The following is a 21,851-nucleotide window of genomic DNA, read 5'->3' on the forward strand; positions in this document are numbered from 1 at the left end:
TGAAGCAGTCTCCTCCAGTAACTGCCACACTTCATAGCACATGCTCCCTCTTGCCTCCTGCAGTAAAATACTGCATAGCTCCACTGTTTGATGCCTCTCTGCTGCTGGTCTTCCACAACCACCAGTAGTACTCTGTTCCGCTCACCTCCCAGGTTTTGGTCCTCACATCTGGATTCCCTGGCCTCTTCCTGACCATGACTCCAAGGGTCTCTCCTGCCCCATCACTCAGCCTTGGACTGCAGCTGAACCAATATCCTTTTGCTGATGTGACGACAGACTGTTCCTCCCATCTCCAGGTACTCAGGTCATCACAGCTCACCAGCGGGGTCCTGGTCATGCCCTCAGCGAACCAATTTAGCCATACAGTCATCTCCCACAACAGGGATAGATTTCATCTTGCAGTAGCCTGCACAGGGCCTCTCTCTGCTAACAGCAGAGTCCTCCACTCACCACGAACTCCGTCAGTCTGCAGGTAGCACCTTCATCAGGCTGGTTCAGCATTAGTGCCCCTTCCTAGGGGCCCACACTCCTCCCCGTACTCAGCTGCCCTCCACCTGCCCGCTCCTGGCGCCTCTAAGACCTCTTGTTCTCCATGTTCTCCTGCTGCCCACCAGTATCTAGTACTGTGCCTCATGGTCTGTTGAATGGCTCAACCCACAGCCCTGGCAGCAATCTCCCTCTGCGGCACATCAGAGCAGCTACAGGAAGCAGGATCTCCAGACTCCTAGCAGTACCCAGGTGAAGAGGCACAAGAAGAGGGCCCAGGACTCAGACATACAGGTGGGATCAGACAGTCAGATCTCTCCAGAAGTCTGTTTTCTTTCAGGAAGAGTTAAAGGAAAAAGATTTTATATTTATTTCTTTTATTTTTTTGCTCGGTGCTACTTTAAAGCCCTCAAGCAGGGTCTTAAGACACCAGACAGTTCAGCTCCAACTAAAACCTCTGTTAGTCATTCAGTTTCCAACCTTTTAGAATAGCCCTATGAAGGGAACAGGGTGGACTAGGATATATGTATCATGCAAGGGACTGTCTTGCCCACAAGCTCTATCCATTATATATATTCATCTATATCTACTAGCCCTTCCCATTCACTGTTAGAATATTATGTCTGTCACAAGACAAGTGCTATCCAAGGAAACTGCTAGAAAATAAAATTTGACATCCTAATATCCAGGACATCTTATGAACAAGCAGAAAAAGTTGTCAACTTGTAGACACCCCTAGCCATAATGCAGTCTATCACTGACTTTTGGGAATGAAGGAGATCACTTCATAACCCAAAGCCATTCTTCTGCCAATCATATCAGAAGATGGAAGAATAGCACGAAAGAGGAGGGAAATAAATCAAGAAGTTCAAGTATGAATGTTTGTCTGCTTCCCTTAGGCCAAAGAAACAGGGTCATCCTTGTCTTGTGCTTCAACATCCTTGTTGCAACCCTTCCGAGTAGGCATCATCTGGAAGGTGCTAAGAATGAGAAAGCAAGAGGGTCCCTGTTAAAATTCCTATCAAACAGGCATCCTGAGGCTCCTCTACTGGGGTTCTCCATCACAATGAGAGCAATCTTTGTACTGAATTATTTTGTCAGAGGAGCAGGGGCTAACTTCCAACCCCATGTTCAGCTCTGGAAGAGCACAGCAGAGCAGAGCATTCTTTCCAGAGAAAGAGGCAGATTCTGTTATATCCCTGTTTATAATTCAAAGTACCTTACAAAGCATACTTACAGCAGGGCAAATTGCAGGTCTTCCTAACCTAGCTATTCACCTGAAGCACTGTAGATGAAGGCCATACCCAGAACCACAAGCTCAATAGAAGCAGCAGGTGTTAAGAAAAGTCAGACTGACATCAGTATATTTAAATGCCAGATGACTCTTTATGGGAGCAGTACCTATCAGAAAAGTACCAGAAGCAGATTGAGCTAGCATAGAAAGGCCCAAACCTTGAGAACTACTGAGAAAAGCATTAATTCATTCCCCAATGGCCAGGGGCAGGGGAGCTGCAGTTCTTCCTTGCTCCTAGAAGAAGAAACAAAAGATAAAGAGGCTGGGGTGCCAAAATGTGCACTCCAGATGCCAGGACAAAGGAAGAAAGACTGAAGAGGAACGGCTGGGGCCAACTCGTATAGGCTGTTAGAGATTGATATTTCTTTTGTCTATAGGTTGCTTGATCATATGACTATGTGGGAGATTCGTTTTTTAGCATTGGGATAAAATATATAACAAAATGACATTTCTTTAATAATGTCTCTGTCACTAGCTCTTCAGTTACCAGAAGGTACATAGTTTACTATGGGCAATTACTAATGTCTTTATGAACCTCAATCCATTACAAACATGTTTCTATTCACTATTATAAGAACCAAGGAAAAAAGCTACACTTACATGTGTTAGAAATAGGTAGTTCAACCTTACCTTTGGATTTTGGAATCAACTCTCCACAACTCAGTATTCGTACTTCAGCATATGGTTTACTAGATGCATCTGTTTTCTGGTTTTCTATTTCTCTCACAACTTCCTGTCCTGAGATGACTTGTCCAAAAACAACATGAAGTCTGAAGTTTAAAATAAATAAATAAATAAATATAAAAAGAGATAAAATGCAAGTTTTGTACCACAATAAAAGATTAAAAATATTTAGCATCTAAAATTTTCAAAGCAGTGTCCACTTCACAAACACAAATAAAGGAGATAAGATATTTACCCATCTAAGTGAGGTGTAGGCTTGGTTGTTCTTTTGATACCATCAAAAGGAATAATTAAAACAAAGAGAAAAACAAAGTTAGCACCCTCTACAAAGGAAACAAAACTGCATTTGAAACAAAATTAAGTGCATGTATTAAGTTAAAAATTATCTTGAATGAATAAATTAAGAATTCTGTTTTGTTCAATTTATAACTGCCATGTAGTTATAGTTTAAGTATCACTGAATGAAACATTATAAAGGTTCCTACTAAAATCCTTACTTTGTTTGACAAAAAATTTTAAGGAAGTAAAAAGATATTCTAGCATTAATCTAATTTTTAGATAGTATCTTGTATATGTAGCATCACAAAATGCTATTATTGATTCAATCAATGAACACTTGAGGGGAGATTTAAAAAGAAAATGAAGCTGTACCTCAGAAGAGACGGCAAATAGTTTTATAGTCATTAGAACAGAAAGCAGTGATAAGTCAGAAAAGAAAAACAGCTGGGCACCTGCTTCATGACATTTGATGTAGCTCTAGAACTGACTTACAGAGTCTTCAAGAAGAGCTTTATACCTACAGACAATGCATGTGATTCACACAAGCTTCTACAGCCCACACAGGCCAGGGCTAGATATCCCATGGCATGCAAGTATCAGTCATGAGAGAAATCAGAATCTGACTTGAAAGAAGCTAAAGGTCTGTCAGCAACCCAAAAATAACTATCTACCTACTTATAGATGATGCATGTAACTCATCACATTAATTAAAGGAAAGATCTTTTTCAATTATAGGTAACGGGATCAATTTCAAGAGAGAATGTTTTCTATAGATAAGCCTGATTCAAAGGAACCTCTCTGTTGTAGATATTTTGTGATAAATTCAGTCTTAGATTTATTATATGTGGTGATAAATTTAGCTATGTGGTTATTTTTTCCTTGAAAATTAGATTGCTCTTAGAATGATTTCCGAAAACCACAACTACACACACACAGCGCTACCATAATCCCCAGAGCTTTTCCCATCCAAGACTAAGCAGACAAGACATTTTACACAAAATTGAGAAAAGTCTGCTGAGACTATTAGCTTTGCACTACTTGCCACAGTTAGAAGCAAGTAATGAATTTTTTCTATGTATAAGAGAAGCACTCATCTAAAACAATAAGGAGTGGTAAAAATGATCAGTTTAATCTCCAAAACAAGCATTTTTAGGAAGCAGCTGTTTTGCATGGAGCTTCATATCTGGAAAACCAGTTCACATTTGATTAAAAAAATAAACCTTTTTCCATTTAATAATTAAATGATTACTACAACTTTAATGTTGTAAGTAACATGCATATCAGAATAATACGATACTTACATAAAGAACTGTGAACCGTTTGTATCTTTCCCTCTGTTGGCCATTGACAGAAGAAATTCTTTGTTGTGCTTTACAGCAAAGCTTTCATCTAGAGAAAAAGTGTTTTTGATTGCTTTAAAATACCAAATATTTACTTTGTTCTATTAGTTAAATAGCGTTTATCTATTTTTCCCCTCAGCCAACCCAGATAAATTTATCACTGCAGTAAAGAGCATTAAAAAAAAATTAGCTTCAAAATAAAGTATATTATGTCATGTCCTTGGGATACATTATGCTTCACATTCTAATGCCTAGAACTTAAAGAGGAGAAAAATAAATGTACTTTCTTATTTTCACTTGCTTATTAAATTGTAGTTATGGTATGAAGAGTGACCGTAAAAATGAAACTCTTACTCAACAGATGTACTTCCTCCATATACTTATGCAACATCTGAATATAATAAGAGCAGGCATTTGCTATTTTTCATTCTTGTTGGCACATGCAGATGCATACATCTTTGGAAGACCAAAATGTTGGGGGGGTTTCTAGCTCATGCATCATCAATGTAATTTTTAACTATGTTTTGATTGAAGAATTTTTATTAATGGTGGTGATCCAATTTGGTGTCAAACCAAATAAGCAGCTTTACTTTCAGATACCAGGATGAGTTTACACAGAGCTTACTGTTAGAAAAATAAACTTACTTAAGATGATCAAGTTGGATACGGAAGTCACAAAATTAATCATGATAGCAGGTTTAGAATCAGATATGCACAAATGTAAGTCTGATAAAGTTGACAAATTTGAATCAGAATAGCTTGAGCCTCATTTAGACAAGAACATTTTCCGAACAAAATTGTGAAGTAAACAAAATACACCTTTACAGCCTTCATATCAGATCAGCTAGCAAAGACCATCATGCCCAAGCAGAACCTAAACAAACCCAATGGGACTCAGATTTGGTATGCACAGACCCCAGAAGACTGTAGGAGCAGGACCATGGATTACAAGTTTAATATTTATAAGACAGAACATTTGAAAAGATATATAGATTGGCTTGATAAAGAAAACTTTACCTTCAAAAAAACCACCATAAATGGATTCTCCTCCTCTCCCATTTCCTTGAAAGAAAAAAAAAATAAATTATATTACAAATAAATGTAGTCAACATACAAATTATTTAAAGTTCAAGATGTGCCTAATGACGCCTAAAGAAAGTAACATAATATAAAAGATATTACAATTATTGCATCCAACTCAAAATATCTTCAAGAACAGTCAAATATCTATGCTTAAGTAGAATGGGACTGAGAAAATGCAGATTATTGCTTTTCCATTTATTCTGCACTGTCTCACGTATCTCTAGATCAAGCTAAGGGAACATCCACACTACTTGCCAGATCAGTGAGTAGTGATCCATCTATCAGGGATCGATTTATTGTCTCTCGTCTGAACACGATAAATCAATCCCCAAACGTGCTCCCATCGACTCCGGAACTCCACCAGGGCGAGAGGCGGAAGCGGAGTCGACGGAGGAGCTGCGGCCGTCAATCCCATGCCATGAGTACAGGAGGTAAATTGAAATAAGATACGTCAACTTCAGCTATGCTATTCCCGTAGCTGAAGTTGTGTATCTTACATCGACACAACCCCCCCACCCCCCGGGCAGACCAGACTACTGCTGGGAAATACAATGCTTTACACTAAAAATTTCCACTGGGAGCCACTCCAAGCTATAAAGATAATGGAACAGAAAGCTATTTATAAAAATGTTCTTATTTGAAGGCCCTATTTAGCACACCTTACTCAAAGAACACTCACCTTAAAGTCCACAGACATTTCATCTGAATATAGAGTGCTGAACAGGACCCTTAAAAATATCTTACTATTTAAAAACTGGAGTTTACTTTTAAGGCTGTGTCCTACCTTCACTGAAGTCACCTCCTTGGACCATAAAATCTTTCACAACTCGGTGAAACAGACAACTTTTGTAATGCAATGGCTTCTGGGTTGATTTTCCAGTACCCTTTTCACCTAAAAGGGAGAGAGGGAAGAGGCGGGGAAGGAAGCGGGGGAATTAAAAAAAAAAAAAGATACTTTGCACCTGTGCAACACCTTTCATGGGAGGAGCTCCAACAGTCTGACTAATATTAACTAAGTCTTGCAAAGCAGTTTGTGAAGTAGGCAAACATCTGTTTTGTAGATGGGAACACAGATAAGTAGATTAAGTCCAAAGCTGGCCATTGATGTTGGTTCTCATTTTCTCGATACCCATCTTTCAGAAGTGCTGAGTGTTCACAGCTCCAAATGAAGGTCTTAAGAGCTGTGGGTGCCCAACACGTCTGAACGTCAGATCCCAGGTCTCTCAGGTTGGACACTCAAAACTTGGGTTACAACATTTCAATACCCATTTTTGAAAAAATCTGGCCAAGGTCACAAAGGAAGTCTGTAGTGAAGCTGTAGATAGGACACAAGTCTCCAAGGGAAATTTACCAGCATCACTCAGAACCTTAAATGTATTATCATTCCAGAGTAAGACTGTCCAGATGGGGAATTATACCAGTATAACTATGGCGGTTAAATTATACTTGTATAAATTTTCCTGTCAAGACAAAACCTAAAAGACTACTCCTAAAAGGCTAACACACTGCTGGTGGCAACAGGTATAAAGTCTGAAAGGCAGGTAACTGAATGAACACCAAAATTAAAAAAGTACTACATTGACTTAGAGTCTCCTATAATCTAAAGACAAGTTTTTAGACATTTGAGAAAACCCTGCCAAGGTTCCACCACTTTCAGAAAGTTGAGTATATCTTTCTCTGGACTGATCGCCAGAAGAAAACCCAAGAAATGGATTCCTAGTCCCCTGCTCTAAACACTTTTGACCATATGCATTCCCAGTGTTTCAATAATAAGATCAAATTCAAATTCTGAGCTTGAACTACTTTATGTGCACGTATATTACTTGGTTCTGACATGGAAGTGATAAGCAAAAAGTCCTGAGAGATTGAAATGTAATAAAAATGTTGAGGGGGCAGGCGGTGGGAAATGTTGGAGTTGGAGAAAAAACAAGCGAATTTCTATAAATCCATTATTGTGATGAACTAAGTTTTTAGGAGAAAATAAATTTGTTAAAAAGTTATCTTGGAAACAAGTGGACGGAAGTTGGAGAAATCTGGGTCAGATTCACAATCACCATTTAAAACAATGTTTTACTTTAATTACTAGGCTTGGACCAATATCAGTATTCTTCAATTAAAGTAGCAATTCAGCAGGATAAAAATGCCATTTCAAAAATATTTCCATGACAGGGCTTTGAAAGGACTGGTAATTTGACTAAGAAACAGGGAATTTGAATTTAATTTGGGATAAGAGATCTCCACACATCTGCTACAAAGGAAAAACCAAAAGGAATAGTTAAGAAGTGGATGGCCAATCTTAGAGAGCAAAGACCATGAATATTAGTGGTAGTTCAGTATATCACAGGAGTCAGAAGAAAGTCCATTAATAGCCAATGAAAGGTCAGGAAGTTGGGTATCTTTATTGTATTCTTATCAGTTTCAGGATTAGTTAATATTATACAGTTTCAGCCAGCACAAACTGATTTAAATCACTGACTTTAATCATGATTTAAATCAAACAACCAGGAAAACAGGATTAAAATTGATGATTTTAATCAAGTTGTTTTGCATTTGTACTTTCAAATAACTTTTCTCAAGAAAAGTTGATTCTCATTAGGTGGTAACCATTAAAACATGTTGATTTGCAATTAAATATAATCTTTTACACCAACACTGGTGCTTCTTTTTGCTAACCAGCAGGATACACTATATATATATATACACACATACACACACACACTAATTTAATCAATTATATAACTTAACTTGCAATTATTAAAGCCTTAAATTTTACATTTTTATTATGTTAGAAAAACAGTGAATGACTTTCCTATTTTAGATTATTCTTTTTTATTGTGATTTGTGTCAAACTATTTGGATGGAAATTCAAATTCAATTAAAATGCATAAAAACAGCATTTTAAATATTTTATTATTAAATAAAAACTACTTTAAAAGTAGATACAAGACAAAGTTCATAAAACATGTTTTGCATTTAAAACTGATTTATGAAACAAAGGAAGTATTATCTGTGAATTGAACTGGTTGTTTCTGTTCACCAAGGCCTCTGAGATTTCAGAACTAGTAAATCTCATCCTATCATACACATTTTTATACATAGATTCAAACCGGTAAACTGGTCCTACTTTTTTCCATCTCCTATAGCTATTTACTTTGAATTAACTGAAATGAAAACATTCTCTCCACACCTGCAGTAGAGGCTACAGCTGTCAAAAGCTTGTTTAGCACTTCAACAAGCTCTGTCCAGGTGCTTAGGCAGTGACTTACACAAAAAGTCAGTGATTTTACTTTCTTTAAAATTTACCAGCAATACTGCTTAATATTATTTTTTGTATTTTAAATTAACGATTGTAATAGATTACAGTAAATTTAAATCTTAATACGGGTTGTAAATTTCATATTTAATTTTAAATAGGTTTATTAAAAAATGTATTTAAATTAAAAGAATCAAATTTAAATACAAAACTCTAATTTTTTATTAAAAAAAAGTTTGATAAGCATATGCTCCATGTACTAACTGATGCCAAAACTGCAAGTGCTGCATTAAATGCACACAAGACATCGATGTTAAATCTCTACAGAGACCAAGACCCATTATTTTAACATCTACTTTCATTTTCTGGTACGCAAAAAGTGATAATCATTGGATATCTACAGGGGATTCTGTTGACTATAATAATTCACAATATGAAACTAACTGATACTGAATTAAGTTAAAAATCATAAATATCTACGAACCTGTGCAAAGGCAGCGAAAATTCTCACATGTCTTTGGGCACACATCAGAAAACAATTCAAAGACCACTCTTCCAGCTGGAAAAAATCCCACACATTTATAAAGTTAAATTATATTTCTCTTCATTTGACCATTAAATATTTATATTAATTTAAAATAATATAGGCTAGAAATTATTTTTCTCACCAGGTACATTGTTGATGGCTATGTCAAAAAAGCAACGTGGCCGCTGGACCTTGATTCCCATGGCTTCAAAAGCTTTAAGACTGTAAATAACAAAAACATAAAAACCTTTGAGTTTTTCTCCTCTGTGTAGTGAAACTATATATTCACTTGATCTCAACCTAAAAGCTTTTTATGAATGACAAAAAGTGTGGTCATATTGAAATATAAATGAGCAAAACTGAGTGCTGAGATAGGTGGCATTTTTGCTCTCAATTTGTTTTAAATATGGGGTGAGGGATAGCTCAGTGGTTTGAGCATTGGCCTGCTAAACCCAGGGTTGTGAGTTCAATCCTTGAGGGGGGCATTTCGGGAACTGGGGTAAAAATCTGTCTGGGGATTGGTCCTGCTTTGAGCAGTGGGTTGGACTAGATGACCTCCTGAGGTCCCTTCCAACCTTGATAGTCTATGATGAAAGTCTAGGAGCTGTTAATCTTTGTTCTTTAGGACGAAAAGGAAAAATAACTTAAAAACGGTTTTCTGTGCACATTAAGTTTAACTTCACATTGTTACCAACTCTTGCAAAACTTTCTGGAGCTTTAAGAAAAACACAAAATATTGCATTTTTCCTGCAACACCAGTCAAGGGATTATTATTGTTTGTATTACACACTGGAGTCCAAGTCATGGACCAGGGTGCCATTGTGTTAGATGCCGTACAAACACAAAACAAAAAGACTGTCCCTGTTTCAAAGGCTAAAAGTTTACAATCACCAATTTTGGTGAATCAAAGCGATCAAAAGATGTCACTTTTTCTTTTAAAAAATTTCAGTTCTCAAGGTTGCAGAGTAAAGCTTGTAAACATGAAGGAATGTATTCTAAAGGCTCAATAATGCATTATTTTTAAATCTTGTGATTTAAGCCAATCCTGGATTTTGGGCGGCCAGACTCATGATTTTGAATGCCTGGGTTTGGCAATACTGATTTCATTCACGTTTACTTAGACTGAATCCTGAAGTGAAAACTGTCCCACATTTTTTTTTTAAATTATTATTAGAGGAAAGCATACAAGAAAACTGCAAGGGAGAATAAGGCATCAATTGATGAGAATGTCATCCAACTTCCTAACTGGCTTTATAAGAACATACTTGAAAAATGAGAGGATTTGGAAAAAACTGGGAACAAGACAGACAACGCAGGATCTTCCGGTCTCCCAGCTGGGTAAAAGGTTAAGACGCAGTAGAGTACTTTGATAATTTGCTCCCAGAGGCCTTGGATCTTCAGACCCAAGGCCAGGGACGGCTCCAGCGTTTTTGCTGCCCCAAGCAGCAAAAAGGAAAAAAAAAAAAGCCGTGATCGTGATCTGCAGCCCTACTGCCGTCGCTTCAGTCTTTGGTGGCAATTCAGCGGCGGGTCCCTCACTCCCTCTAGGAACGAGGGACCAGCTGCTGAATTGCTGCCAAAGACCCAGACCTGCTGCCCCTCTCCTTTGGCTGTCCCAAGCAGCTGCTTGCTGGGCTGGTGCCTGGAGCCAGCCCTGCCCAAGGCTGAATCAAGTGACAAGGGGGGGCATGAGGTGGAGAGAAAGAGTTAACTTTGAGGAAGAAGGTCTGTGCACTCAGGCAACTTATTAAGACTACCTCTGATCTATTTGCCAAGAAAAGCAAACAATTCCCTAGTATGAGAGACAAATTCTTACTGGCCATAATAAGAAATCAGAATATTTTTGAAGGACTATTCAGTAAACAGAAGTCAAATGGCACAGATTTACATAAGATGGACAATATTAAGTTCATATTAAAGTACTATATGGAGAATGGAAAATAAGACACTCCTGAGATTAAATTGGAAGACATGCAAGTTTAAAACCTCAGTGAACCTTATACCAAATAAAAGAAATTGACTAGCCTAAAAATTTTTTTTGCGTATGACAAATACTTGGATCCTGTGTTACCCTTCACTATTTATACTGAAAAGGGAAGCATCATAACTATTTGCTTACACATTTTGCAACAACTGCTTACAGAGTTTACAAGGTATATGGTCCCTGCCTTGTAGTAGTTGTGCATAGTTACTGATATACATCTTTCAGCCTATGGACTTTGTAATTCCTAAGCAGTAGAGCTGGGCATAACTGATTTTTCAGTTTGTTGGCAGTTAAAAAAATATATATTTTTTTGAAGAAAAGTTGAGTTTGGGTTGAACTGAATCCAAAAAGTGTAAAAAACAAAACAAAACACAAAACAAGTGGAGGCAGTGGTGTCTCCCTTATAACCATTAGGCCTAATAGTTAGAAAACTCACCTGGGACGTGAGAGACCAAAGTTCCATTTTGCCTCTGCCTGATATGGAGAAGTGATTTGCACTCAGGTCTCCCACACTGCAGGAGAGAGCCCTAACCACTGGGCCTTGGGATATTCTGATATAGGTTTATCTCAGGGCTCGTCTACATCACAAAGTTGCAGCGCTGGTGAGGGGGTTACAGCGCTGCAACTTAGGAGGTGTACACATCTGCAGGGCATCACCAGCGCTGCAACTCCCTGTTTGCAGCGCTGGCCGTACTCCCGTTTTGTCTCGGGTGTAGAGGATCCAGCGCTGGTAATCAAGTGTAGACACTTACCAGCGCTTTTCTTGACCTCCGTGGAATAAGCAGGTATCCCAGCATACCTGAGGAAGCCTCTCTGGTAATTAAGCAGGTATCCTTCCCCGCGGTTTGCTCCGGTGTTCTCCGAATCCCCCCCCAAGCGGGTCTCCTTCCCAGCGGTTTGCAGGGGGGGTTCGGGGAACGCGAGAGCAAACCGCGGGGAAGCAGGTCTCCTTCCCCGCCGTTTGCAGGGGGGTTTGGGGAACACGAGAGCAAACCGCGGGGAAGGAGATCTGCTTGCTCGGGGGTTCGGGGAACGCGAGAGCAAACCGCGGGGAAGGAGACCTGCTTGCTCGGGGGTTCGGGGAACACTGGAGCAAACCGCGGGGAAGGAGACCTGCTTTCCCGCGGTTTGCTCTCGCGTTCCCCGAACCCCCCTTGAAGCCGCCCAACAGCGCTGCAGTGTGGCCACATCTAACACCATTTGCAGCGCTGGTTGCTGTAAGTGTGGCCACTCTGCAGCGCTGAACCTATACAGCTGTACTAATACAGCTGTAACAACCAGCGCTACAAAATTGTAGATGTAGACATACCCTCAGTTGCTCCTGTTGAAGCTGTTCCACTGCATCTAAATAATTAGCATTATTGGAACAAGGACTTGAATGTGGATCTCCCACATCCTGTGACTGCCCTAACCGCCAGCCTGTAGAGTGGTTCTCATTCTCTTCTCCTAGCCCAGTGAATAGTCATTGTCATTATGAAAGACTATGAATTGCTATTAATGCAAAATAATCACTGAGACAAAGGTTATAATGCACCAACACCTCTTCTGTCGCGTCCAGCCGTTTTGTGAATATCTCCAAGCACTTCCCACCTCCTATCTCCCCCGCCCCCCACACACAAATATTTGGCCAATACTATTCAGTAAATTTGAGTTAGCGCTAACTGAGTCCAGTGGAGGGACTTAGTAATCTTTTAAGTGACTTAGTAATCTTTTAAGTGATAGGCTACTCCTATGACTATTGTAAGCTGCATTAGTTATATTTTAGAAATTTTATTAAAAAAATAAGCAACACTTTGTATTTTACTACTTTGTATTGTTAAATTCCTTGCAATTGCATAAGATGGGCAAAGGCCACTGCAGAAATGTCTGACTGGGACTTGTGCTATAAACGCCAAAAAACTAAGGGTCAAAATGTAAAAACAGTTTATCATGATCCACCAAATCACTGACAATATTGACATTTAATGTTGCAAATATTTTTAAGATGCCAATCATTCTAGTATCCTGGAGCTGCCCTAATTATAACCCCAGGAGCTGCCCTAATTATAGCCCACCCAACCCATTCTATTGGTTTCTTTTAAAAACAGAACACATCTTGACTAGGTAATTGTAACAGTTTTGCATTAAGCTTTATAGCAATTAATAAACACATTTTCAGTTTTTATCTCGTGCTTGTTCTTTCCCTTTCATGGCACTGTTTCTTTCTTCATGTTGACTGTCTTGGTGCGTCTTTTCCTGTTTATATTTTAGTATATATTCCTTCTTTATTAGTACAATAACAAACAATAATTGTTCTCTCACTTCATTTCAGTGTCACTCTTACCGGACTGTGGCCTTTGCCAATACTTTCCTTCTACTATCATCTTCTCTTTTGGACCTTATCGCCCTCTCTCCTTGGCTCCTCTCTATAACACATTCATTGAAACTGAGGCCATGTCTACATCTAAAATTTTGCAGCGCTGGTTGTTACAGCTGTATTAGTACAGCTGTATAGGGCCAGCGCTGCAGAGTGGCCACACTTACAGCAACCAGCGCTGCAAGTGGTGTTAGATGTGGCCACACTGCAGCGCTGTTGGGCGGCTTCAAGGGGGGTTCCGGGAACGCGAGAGCAAACCGGGAAAGGAGACCAGCTTCGCCGCCGTTTGCTCTCGCGTTCCCGGAGCCACCCAGCAAACCGCAGGGAAGGAGACCTGCTTGCTCGGGGTTCCGGGAACGAGAGAGCAAACCGGGAAAGGAGACCAGCTTCGCCGCGGTTTGCTCTCGCGTTCCCGGAGCCACCCAGCAAACCGCAGGGAAGGAGACCTGCTTGCTCGGGGTTCCGGGAACGAGAGAGCAAACCGGGAAAGGAGACCAGCTTGATTACCAGAGGCTTCCTCCTTCCACAGAGGTCAAGAAAAGCGCTGGTAAGTGTCTACATTGGATTACCAGCGCTGGATCCTCTACACCCGAGACAAAACGGGAGTACGGCCAGCGCTGCAAACAGGGAGTTGCAGCGCTGGTGGTGCCCTGCAGATGTGTACACCTTCAAAGTTGCAGCGCTGTAACTCCCTCACCAGCGCTGCAACTTTCTGATGTAGACAAGCCCTAAGACAAACTCTTTTCTATGAAGGAGAGACTGCAGCCAGCATATGCGTATTAAGTATTACATTATTATTTACTGTCAGTTACTGAAAAATGTCTAAAGTTATTGTCATATTGAGCACTATATACCCTTACTCATACTGATGGATAGTAAGTTGGAGTTCAGGTTAAAAGTTAGTTTTATGGAACCTTAACTCTCAATTCCTTGACATTAACAAAAAGCCACGAAACATTTTCAATATTGTAAGCAAACAAACAAAAACGTATCAGAATGTTAGAAGTGTATTTCCAACTTTAAATTTTCTATGTTGAAATATATTCACAAATTTTGTATACTTATTAGGCTATTAATATGAATCTATATCTATTTCTGTATTTAATGATTCCATGTATCCTACTCTAGCCTAGCACACCATCCCTGACATCCTAGCTTAAGTTTTTACAACGATTCAGACCAAGAAAATTCCTCAAAATATGTTATCTACAAGTAAAGTTAAGTTCTTTCTCATAATATAAATTATTAACCTGGCAGTAATTCCCCAAACGCACCCACTGAAAGTGTAGTAAAATGGTAGGATGGACTAGGCCACACTAACATATACATTTGCAGATTCAGTACACAGCATCCTCAGGTTGCCCTACAAAGGAAATCAACAGGTTCCAATTACTGAAATGTGATTAATCTGATTTTCCCAGCAGTTTGTGAGGAAAAATTCTTGTATTTTTTGCATTGTTGTGGAGGACAGTGACCAGGCAGCTGCTTTCTCAGGTGAAGACAGAGTAAATTGGAGTCAGCGTGGTCCTGCAGCAGAGAGTCTGCATTGAAAAGACTAATAAGGAAGCCCAAGCTGCCTTCTGCCTACATTGCGGAGGAATGAATATGTCTAAATCATGAATAACCTCTGGATTGTGAATGCCACAAATAAGAGCGCATCAAACCCATTTGCTTTTTAAAACGAAACAAAAGTTTACTTACAAGCTACTAGAATCGATTGAAGAAATAAAATATAAGGTATTGTAAGTCCTTTTATCCTGAAGATGATTTAAGAAAAAAAATAATTATCTTTAGAAAAAAATGCTTGCCTTGTAATAGTTTGCACTGGCTCACTAACTTCTTAAAGCAAACAAAATAGAATCCTTAGGACAATGCATATGTAGCAATACAGAAGATACTCCTGGGGGAATTCTGCGCTACTATGCATAATTAATGAGCCCTGCATATTTTAAAATTTTTGCACAGAAAAAAGTTTCTGCTGAAATGTTGCTGCAGTTCTACCTTTTGCCCTCCAGAGGCCACGATGGCGACAGAACAAAGCAGCAGCTCCCTGCCAGTGAGGGAAGTGAAAGAGCTGCCTTCTTTGCAGAGGGCCAGGTCAGGAGACAGGGGGTATGGGGAGACATACAGGGAGGGGTGCTGCAGGGGAGGGGGTCAGACTGGAACTCATAAGGGCGAGTGGGAGAGGACAGACTGGGGCAGGGGCTGAATGGGAGTGGAGGCACAGGTCCACAGAGGGGAGGGAGGTGCAAGGCCACGTGGTGATGGGGCGGGTACAGAGCTAGACAGGGACAAGGGGTGGTTGGGTGGGGACACAGACACACTTGGGGACAGAGGGAGGAGATCCAGGGACACATAGGAACAGAAGAGTGGGTGGGTGGGGCACAGAGAAATTTTTAGCCCCAAAGATTTTTTCAAAGTTTGTGAGCATGTAAAGGATCATAATTAGGGCTTCTGTTTTGGGGGGTTTATTCATTACATTTTTCAGGGTTTCTTTTCAGCAATTTTTTAGTTTTATGAGGATGTCTAAAAATTGCAGGTTTTCGGGCTCTCTATATATATTGTAATGAGTAACATATTATACAGTAGCATATACTGTGATGAGTAATCTATTTGTAGTGTTCCATATTATGCTTTAATGTAGTACTGTTTTGAACATTTAATGAACACTAGGAGGGTCTACACAGACCAATTAATGTGCAACACATTAGTGCACTTTAGAAATCACACGCGCTGTAGGCTGGTGAGTTTGCATCTGTTCACCAGCTCAAGGGACAAAACAGTCAGCTATATGGAAACCCTGTTTCATCTTTCTGCGCAGGCTCTTTTACTCTTCTGTCACACAAATGCAAGGAACACAGAGAAGTAACAAAAGTGACAGTCCTTAACTGGACTGATACTGCTCTGGCCCCAGCAGCTCAAGGGTCACAGCTGTTCCTTAGCCTCTGGGGAACTGCAAGGCCCTACCTGCCCTGTTGCAGCCTTCTGTTGCTGTCCAGCAAAAACGTCAGGGTTTCTTCTCACCCTCCCTTATGTCTTCCAGTTGCAAATCAGAGCCAGCTGTTAGCTACTTCTTAGCTGGATCAGCTGGTACCCAACACCTACCTGGTGGGCTTCCCCATAGGTCAGGGCTTACTGCTCTCTGGCTCTGCAGGCTTTAAAGGGGTAAACTGCCCTGTTATACCCCCGTGGTCTGTATTACTGCTCCATGTATACAAGCCCTTAGACACAAGTAACCATTTCCAGTGTTTATTGGATAAACACCAATATTTCTTTTTTCATTTAGTTTTATCTGTGTGTATTGCTTAAACGAAAAATCAGAAGCCTAATAGTCTAAACACAGTTCACCCAAGGAATAATTTGACTAATTAGGGTTAAAAATATCTACGTCACCCTTCTAACAAAGCTATGCCCACTACAGTTTAAATGAATAAAACAGTTTCACACTTTGTCACTGATAACATAGTCAATTTTCTATAAATTTTTTTATAATACAAGTTGCCTTATTTTTCCTATACCTTATTTTCCTTCACTCCATTCTCCCTTCCTAAAACAGACCATGCTGTATCTTTTTCTACATTGTTTTCAATGTTATCTCCTTTTTTCCTTTCTTCCTTCAACCGTTATATCCCTTTCGTCCTGTGTTCTCTATCTTTATCCCATTTCTCTCCCAATAATCTCTTTCAATAAACCCTATGTCTCTTATTTCAATGTATTCCACTACTTTCTTTCTCCCCCACTTGCACATACCTACACTACCATTATCTCACTCACAGGTTTTGAAACATTTACCAGACACCAAACTGTCAAAGGATTAATTTACTAACCAAAGACCAACACAAAAGATTTCCCGCCACATAAACAGCATGTCCAGGAAAACACTCTGGTGAGAGGCCAACCTATCTCTCCCTCACCCCTCACCCCTTCCCCAAAGGAATGCTGGGATTCCAACCTAAGTGCTGCCTCTGAACTGTTCACGGGCTCCATCCTTCACAGCCTCCCTCTAGTACAGAAGGGAAAATTCCATTTGTAATAGAAGAGATAAATTACATTTGTAATTATGATCTGTGAACCAGTGTATAAATTTAGGACCAAATATTTGCCTCAGGATCCACCCAGGGTATAGGCCCATGGCAGTGGGTGTGTGTCAAAGAGATATTTGCAGAAAGATCAATAGTAGAAAATGACCTTTATATAGGGTATGTCTATGGTCACAGGGTCGGCAACCTTTCAGAAGCGGTGTGCCGAGTCTTCATTTATTCACTTTAATTTAAGGTTTCACGTGCCTGTAATACATTTTAATGGTTTTTTAGAAGGTCTCTCTCTATAAGTCTATATATTATATAACTAAACTATTGTTGTATTGTAAAATAAACAAGGTTTTCAAAATGTTTAAGAAGCTTCATTTAAAATTAAATTAAAATGTTTCTCTTATGCTGCTAGCCCACTCGGCCCGCTGCCGGCCTGGGGGTCTGTTCACATAGGTCAGCAGTGGGCTGAGCGGGGCCTGCGGCCAGGACCCAGGCTGGCAAGGCTCTGGCAGCCAGAACTGCAGACCGGTAGTGGGCTGTGCGGGGCCGGTGGCCGGGACCTCAGACCAGCAGTGGGTTGAGCCGCTCAGCCCACTGCCACTCAGGGGTTCCATACGCTGGCTCCTGCCAGCTGGGATCCTGGCTGCTGGAACCTCTCAGCCCATTGCCGATCTGGGGTCCCGGCCCTGCGCACATACAGTGGGTACCTACCTTCTCCCTGGTTCTGGCCCATTCTCTTCCTCGCTCTGCACTGAGATGAGGGTGGGAGTGACTGAGCACAGGGCTGGGGGGTGAAGGGTCTGGCCAGGAACTAGAATGAGGAATAGGGCTCAGGGTTGGGGCAGGAGATTTGGGTGTGGGGCACTGCAGCTCCCATTTGGTGTGAAGGGTGCAGGTGGAAATGTGGGGAGGGGTGCAGGAGCTCCCATTTGGTGCTCATGGTGGGGATGTGGGGGGTGCAAGAGTCAGAGCAGGGGGCTGGGGGCATGTGAGGGGGGTGCAGGTGTCAGGCGGGGGGGCTGGGTATGTGTGGGGGTGCCAGAGTCAGGGCTGGGGTGGGGGTGGGAGTGAAGGAGTCAAGCAGAGGGTTGGGTGTGTATGAGTGGGATAATGGGCTCAGGGCAGAGGGCTGGGTGTGTTGGGGGGGGAGGGGGTCAGGGCAGAGCTCCCCCCCCACTCCTGAGGCCCCCAGCCAGCTCACCCACTCAGGGCCCTGCGGCGCATCACACAAGCACAACTAGCACCCCGCGGCAAGAGAGTTCCCTCCGGCTGTGTCTGGAGGAGCTGCTCCGGGCAGTGCATGACCCCGCAGTATGCGAGCTCCTCATCCCAGGGCTCTCTGGCTACCACCAATTCCCGCTTGCCCGCACCTGCTATGTGCTCAGCACCGCCAGGCCATGGGGCTCTCCGCTCCTCCCAGCTCACGAACAGCAGGTCATCCATGGCCTTGGCTGGTCGCCTCCTCCCGGGGATGCTCAGCCGCCTGCACTGTTGCCGCCACCAGCCTATCCTGCCTCCACTTCCTGCCACTGGGAGTAAGGACCAGGTCCCGCAGCGAACCCGCTCCCGCGGCACACTGCCAATCCACCATGGCCAGCTATACCAAGGCGGCCCAGGTGAGCGGGCCCCTCCGTGCCCCCAGGCAGGGTTCCTCGCTGGGTGAGGGGCCGCGGAAGCCCACAGCAGACCACTGAGGCGGCTCCTCTCTCGGGGAGCATGGGCTCTGCCCCTCACTGGCTGTGTGTCCTCGGGACTCCGGCAGGCAGCAGTATGCCATTAAAAATTGGCTTGCGTGCCATCGGCTGCCAAACTCTTTTATACTCACTACCTACTCCAATGGCAAGGATTCTCCCTTTGGCATAGGTAATCCACCTCCCCAAGAGGCAGTAGCTAGGCCCAGTGGAAGAATTCTGCCACTGACCTAGAGCTGTCTACACCAGGGGCTAGGTCAGTATAGCTACGTCTCTCAGGAGCGGTTGGGAAGGTGCAGAATTTAGATGTGCATTAACAATAAGGTTTCTAGCCCCTATGGTTTTTCTGTCTTCAGATCGCTTCAGTGCATTTGTTGCTGCCAGTGACTTTCCAAAAAACAGCAGAGTGAAATCAATCACTCTAATCAGTTTCATTTCTGCTATTCATAACTTTGGGACCAGCAAGGACAGGACAAGAACCATGTCATTTTACTACGCAGATTCTGTTTGTGAAAACTACACAAAATCAAGCTTTGGGGAAGAAGGATTTAGAAAAAAAAAAAAAGGAATCTGGCAGTGAAAGCTTCTAGAAATAGAGCAGCCAGAGCAACCTCAAGACGGTAGGTTCAGGGACTACAGAGGAGAAGAGAAATCGTTAGATACTAAAGATTAGCAGACAGTCAGCACAATGGTAGGAAACCTAGCACCTTTCCCCAACAGATACTTGGACAGCAGGCTCACTCATCAAGGCATTATCATTGTTGCTGCTCCTCATACACCTCCTTCATACTGGACTGGCTGTATACATTTGTTCTGACTGAACAAATAACTAGTAAATAAAACTGACTAATTCAATACAATGTAAACTGAGCAAAAGTTAAAAATAGGGTAATGCTTCATGGAGAGTGCTTGAGATTCAAGCTCAGTTGTTGTTATTCTGATTGTGGTAATACCAGTCACAGACCAAGCCCTGATCTACACTATGAAATCATGTCGGTATAAAATCCACTACCCTAAGCAATGCAGTTATACGGCCTGAACTCCCTGTGTAGATACCACTATGTCGACAGGATGGCTTCTCCCATCTACATAGCTACCGCCTCTCGAGGTAGAAACTCTCCCATTGGCACTAAGTGCTCCAGCTGTGCCCCTACAGTGCTTCAAGTGCAAACAAGCCCCAAGACTGCATAGTGCCAGGCACCATAAAAACAATTAAAAAACAACCAAACTGTCCCTGCCCCACAGAGCTCAAGTATGTGGCCTCCTCTGTAGATAATAAGGAGCAAATAAATATTTTCTCTTAAAAGAGCATACAAGCATTTTACAAAATGGATTTAAAATGAAAAGAAGTGGGTGGGAGAGGTTCCGTGGTCTGCAATGTGCAGGGCAGAGTAACTGATCTTGATGGTCCCTTCCAGTGTTAAAAATCTATGAGTCTAAAAAGAGTCTGGCTCATATTCCCCTATGCACAAATACAGGTGATAACCAGAACTTAAACTCAGGGGGCTCAATTAGTTACCAGAGATACTTACCCAAGTCCCATATATTTATGGGAGGCAATTCCTTCACTGGGAAGGAGTTTTAAGGCAATATTTAGCCTTGGAATGGAAGATGTAGCTATGTGTCTTTCAACAAGCCATGTATCATCTTACTTTTTGAAATCGCCTTCATTCTTACTATCCTAATGGCTCTGCTAAACATATTGTCATACATATCTAATATTTTCTACTTTCAGTTCATTACTGCCTGCAAGCAAAATGAGTCTATAACTGATGTCGTCACTATTACAAAAAAATCTATGCACAGTGTTGGGACAGCCCTTCAAACTAAAAGACATAGAGGGGTCCCTCCAGCCAGCCATGGGGCACCTTTCAAAGCAACATCTCCTGTTCCAGAGGGATGCAGAAGGGAGGAGGCCATGTGGCAAGCAGAGAGTCTGGTGATTTTGCCTGCTAGAGAAGAGAGAGGATTCATTCAAACTCTGGAGCAGGCACGGAACACGGCCCAGCGGCTGGAATTATCACTAATGATTTATGTCTGGAGGACTGAAAGTATGGCCAGCCTGCGTGGAGAAAAGGCTCCTGTCCTGCTCCAAGGAGCTAATTTTAAAAAACGCCATTCACCACGATCCCCCATTTGTAACTAATCCCACCCCACTTGGATCTCGCCCATGACCCTCCACAGCTTCCTCCTCTAACTTCCCTCCAATTTGCAGCTTATTCCCTGCCACTCAATGCCCCCTTTCTTCTCAGGCCAGACCAGGCCACAAGACCCTCCTCGTCTCCCCTAGGACCGGGTCACCCCTCACCCTTTCCCCAAGCCCGTCACAGGCAGGCTGAGCCCCCCAGCGGGCTAAAACCCCTTCGGCCCAACGAGGGGTGGGCCCCTTCCCGGGACGGAGCGGTAACTCCCGCCCCGGGGTGAGGGGTGCAGGCCCCGGCCCCCACTATGGCGCTGAGGCTCTCGCCCGCATGGGACTCGGCGGGCAGACTCCCCGCAGCGCCCCAGCACTCACCCGCTCCGCTCCGCTCCGGCCCGGCTCGCAGCCCGCGCTCCTCACTGCCTCGCCGCCGCCATGTTAGGAGCTGGTGCGGCACAGACTGCGTCAGTAGAGGGTGGGAGCAGGAACCCCAGCGGCGGCGTTGAGTGGACGGGGCACCGGCGGGGTGGGTGCAACGGTCGCGGTAAACCCCAACCCGACTGTGTTGAGGCGGCCAAATCGGCCGCTCGAAGCCCACAGGGCTTAGGGGGGCCGCTCTCCGGCTCGTTCCGCCGTCAGAGCGGCTCCGCCCCCTCATCCACTCCGCTTGGCTGGGCAGCCTGCTGGGCGTGAGCGCGGACCTG

At 42.5% G+C, this 21,851-nt stretch overlaps 1 protein-coding gene across 5 annotated transcripts in view; it reads right to left on the reverse strand.

Moving 5' to 3' along the window:
• The window catches only part of PPIG (peptidylprolyl isomerase G), a 40,990-nt gene extending 19,193 nt beyond the window's left edge, over positions 1–21,797 (reverse strand). Inside the window, exons 1-9 of one of the 5 annotated variants that reach the window (XM_030579424.1) lie at positions 21,529–21,797; positions 20,876–20,960; positions 9,088–9,167; positions 8,904–8,978; positions 5,951–6,058; positions 5,101–5,145; positions 4,045–4,132; positions 2,700–2,729; positions 2,411–2,550 (exon numbers count right to left, since the gene is read on the reverse strand). In XM_030579424.1, the coding sequence (XP_030435284.1) occupies positions 2,411–2,550; positions 2,700–2,729; positions 4,045–4,132; positions 5,101–5,145; positions 5,951–6,058; positions 8,904–8,978; positions 9,088–9,148 (547 nt within the window). In that variant the 5' untranslated portion in view covers positions 9,149–9,167; positions 20,876–20,960; positions 21,529–21,797. Of the gene's footprint in view, positions 1–2,410; positions 2,551–2,699; positions 2,730–4,044; positions 4,133–5,100; positions 5,146–5,950; positions 6,059–8,903; positions 8,979–9,087; positions 9,168–18,686; positions 18,778–20,875; positions 20,961–21,522 lie in introns of those variants that run through there. The other 4 variants (XM_030579425.1, XM_030579427.1, XM_030579426.1 and 1 more) reach the window with 4 other exon arrangements.
• Positions 21,798–21,851: the final 54 nt, after the last annotated feature.

Source organism: Gopherus evgoodei, chromosome 11 (assembly GCF_007399415.2).
Source record: "Gopherus evgoodei ecotype Sinaloan lineage chromosome 11, rGopEvg1_v1.p, whole genome shotgun sequence".
NCBI lineage: Eukaryota > Metazoa > Chordata > Testudines > Testudinidae > Gopherus > Gopherus evgoodei.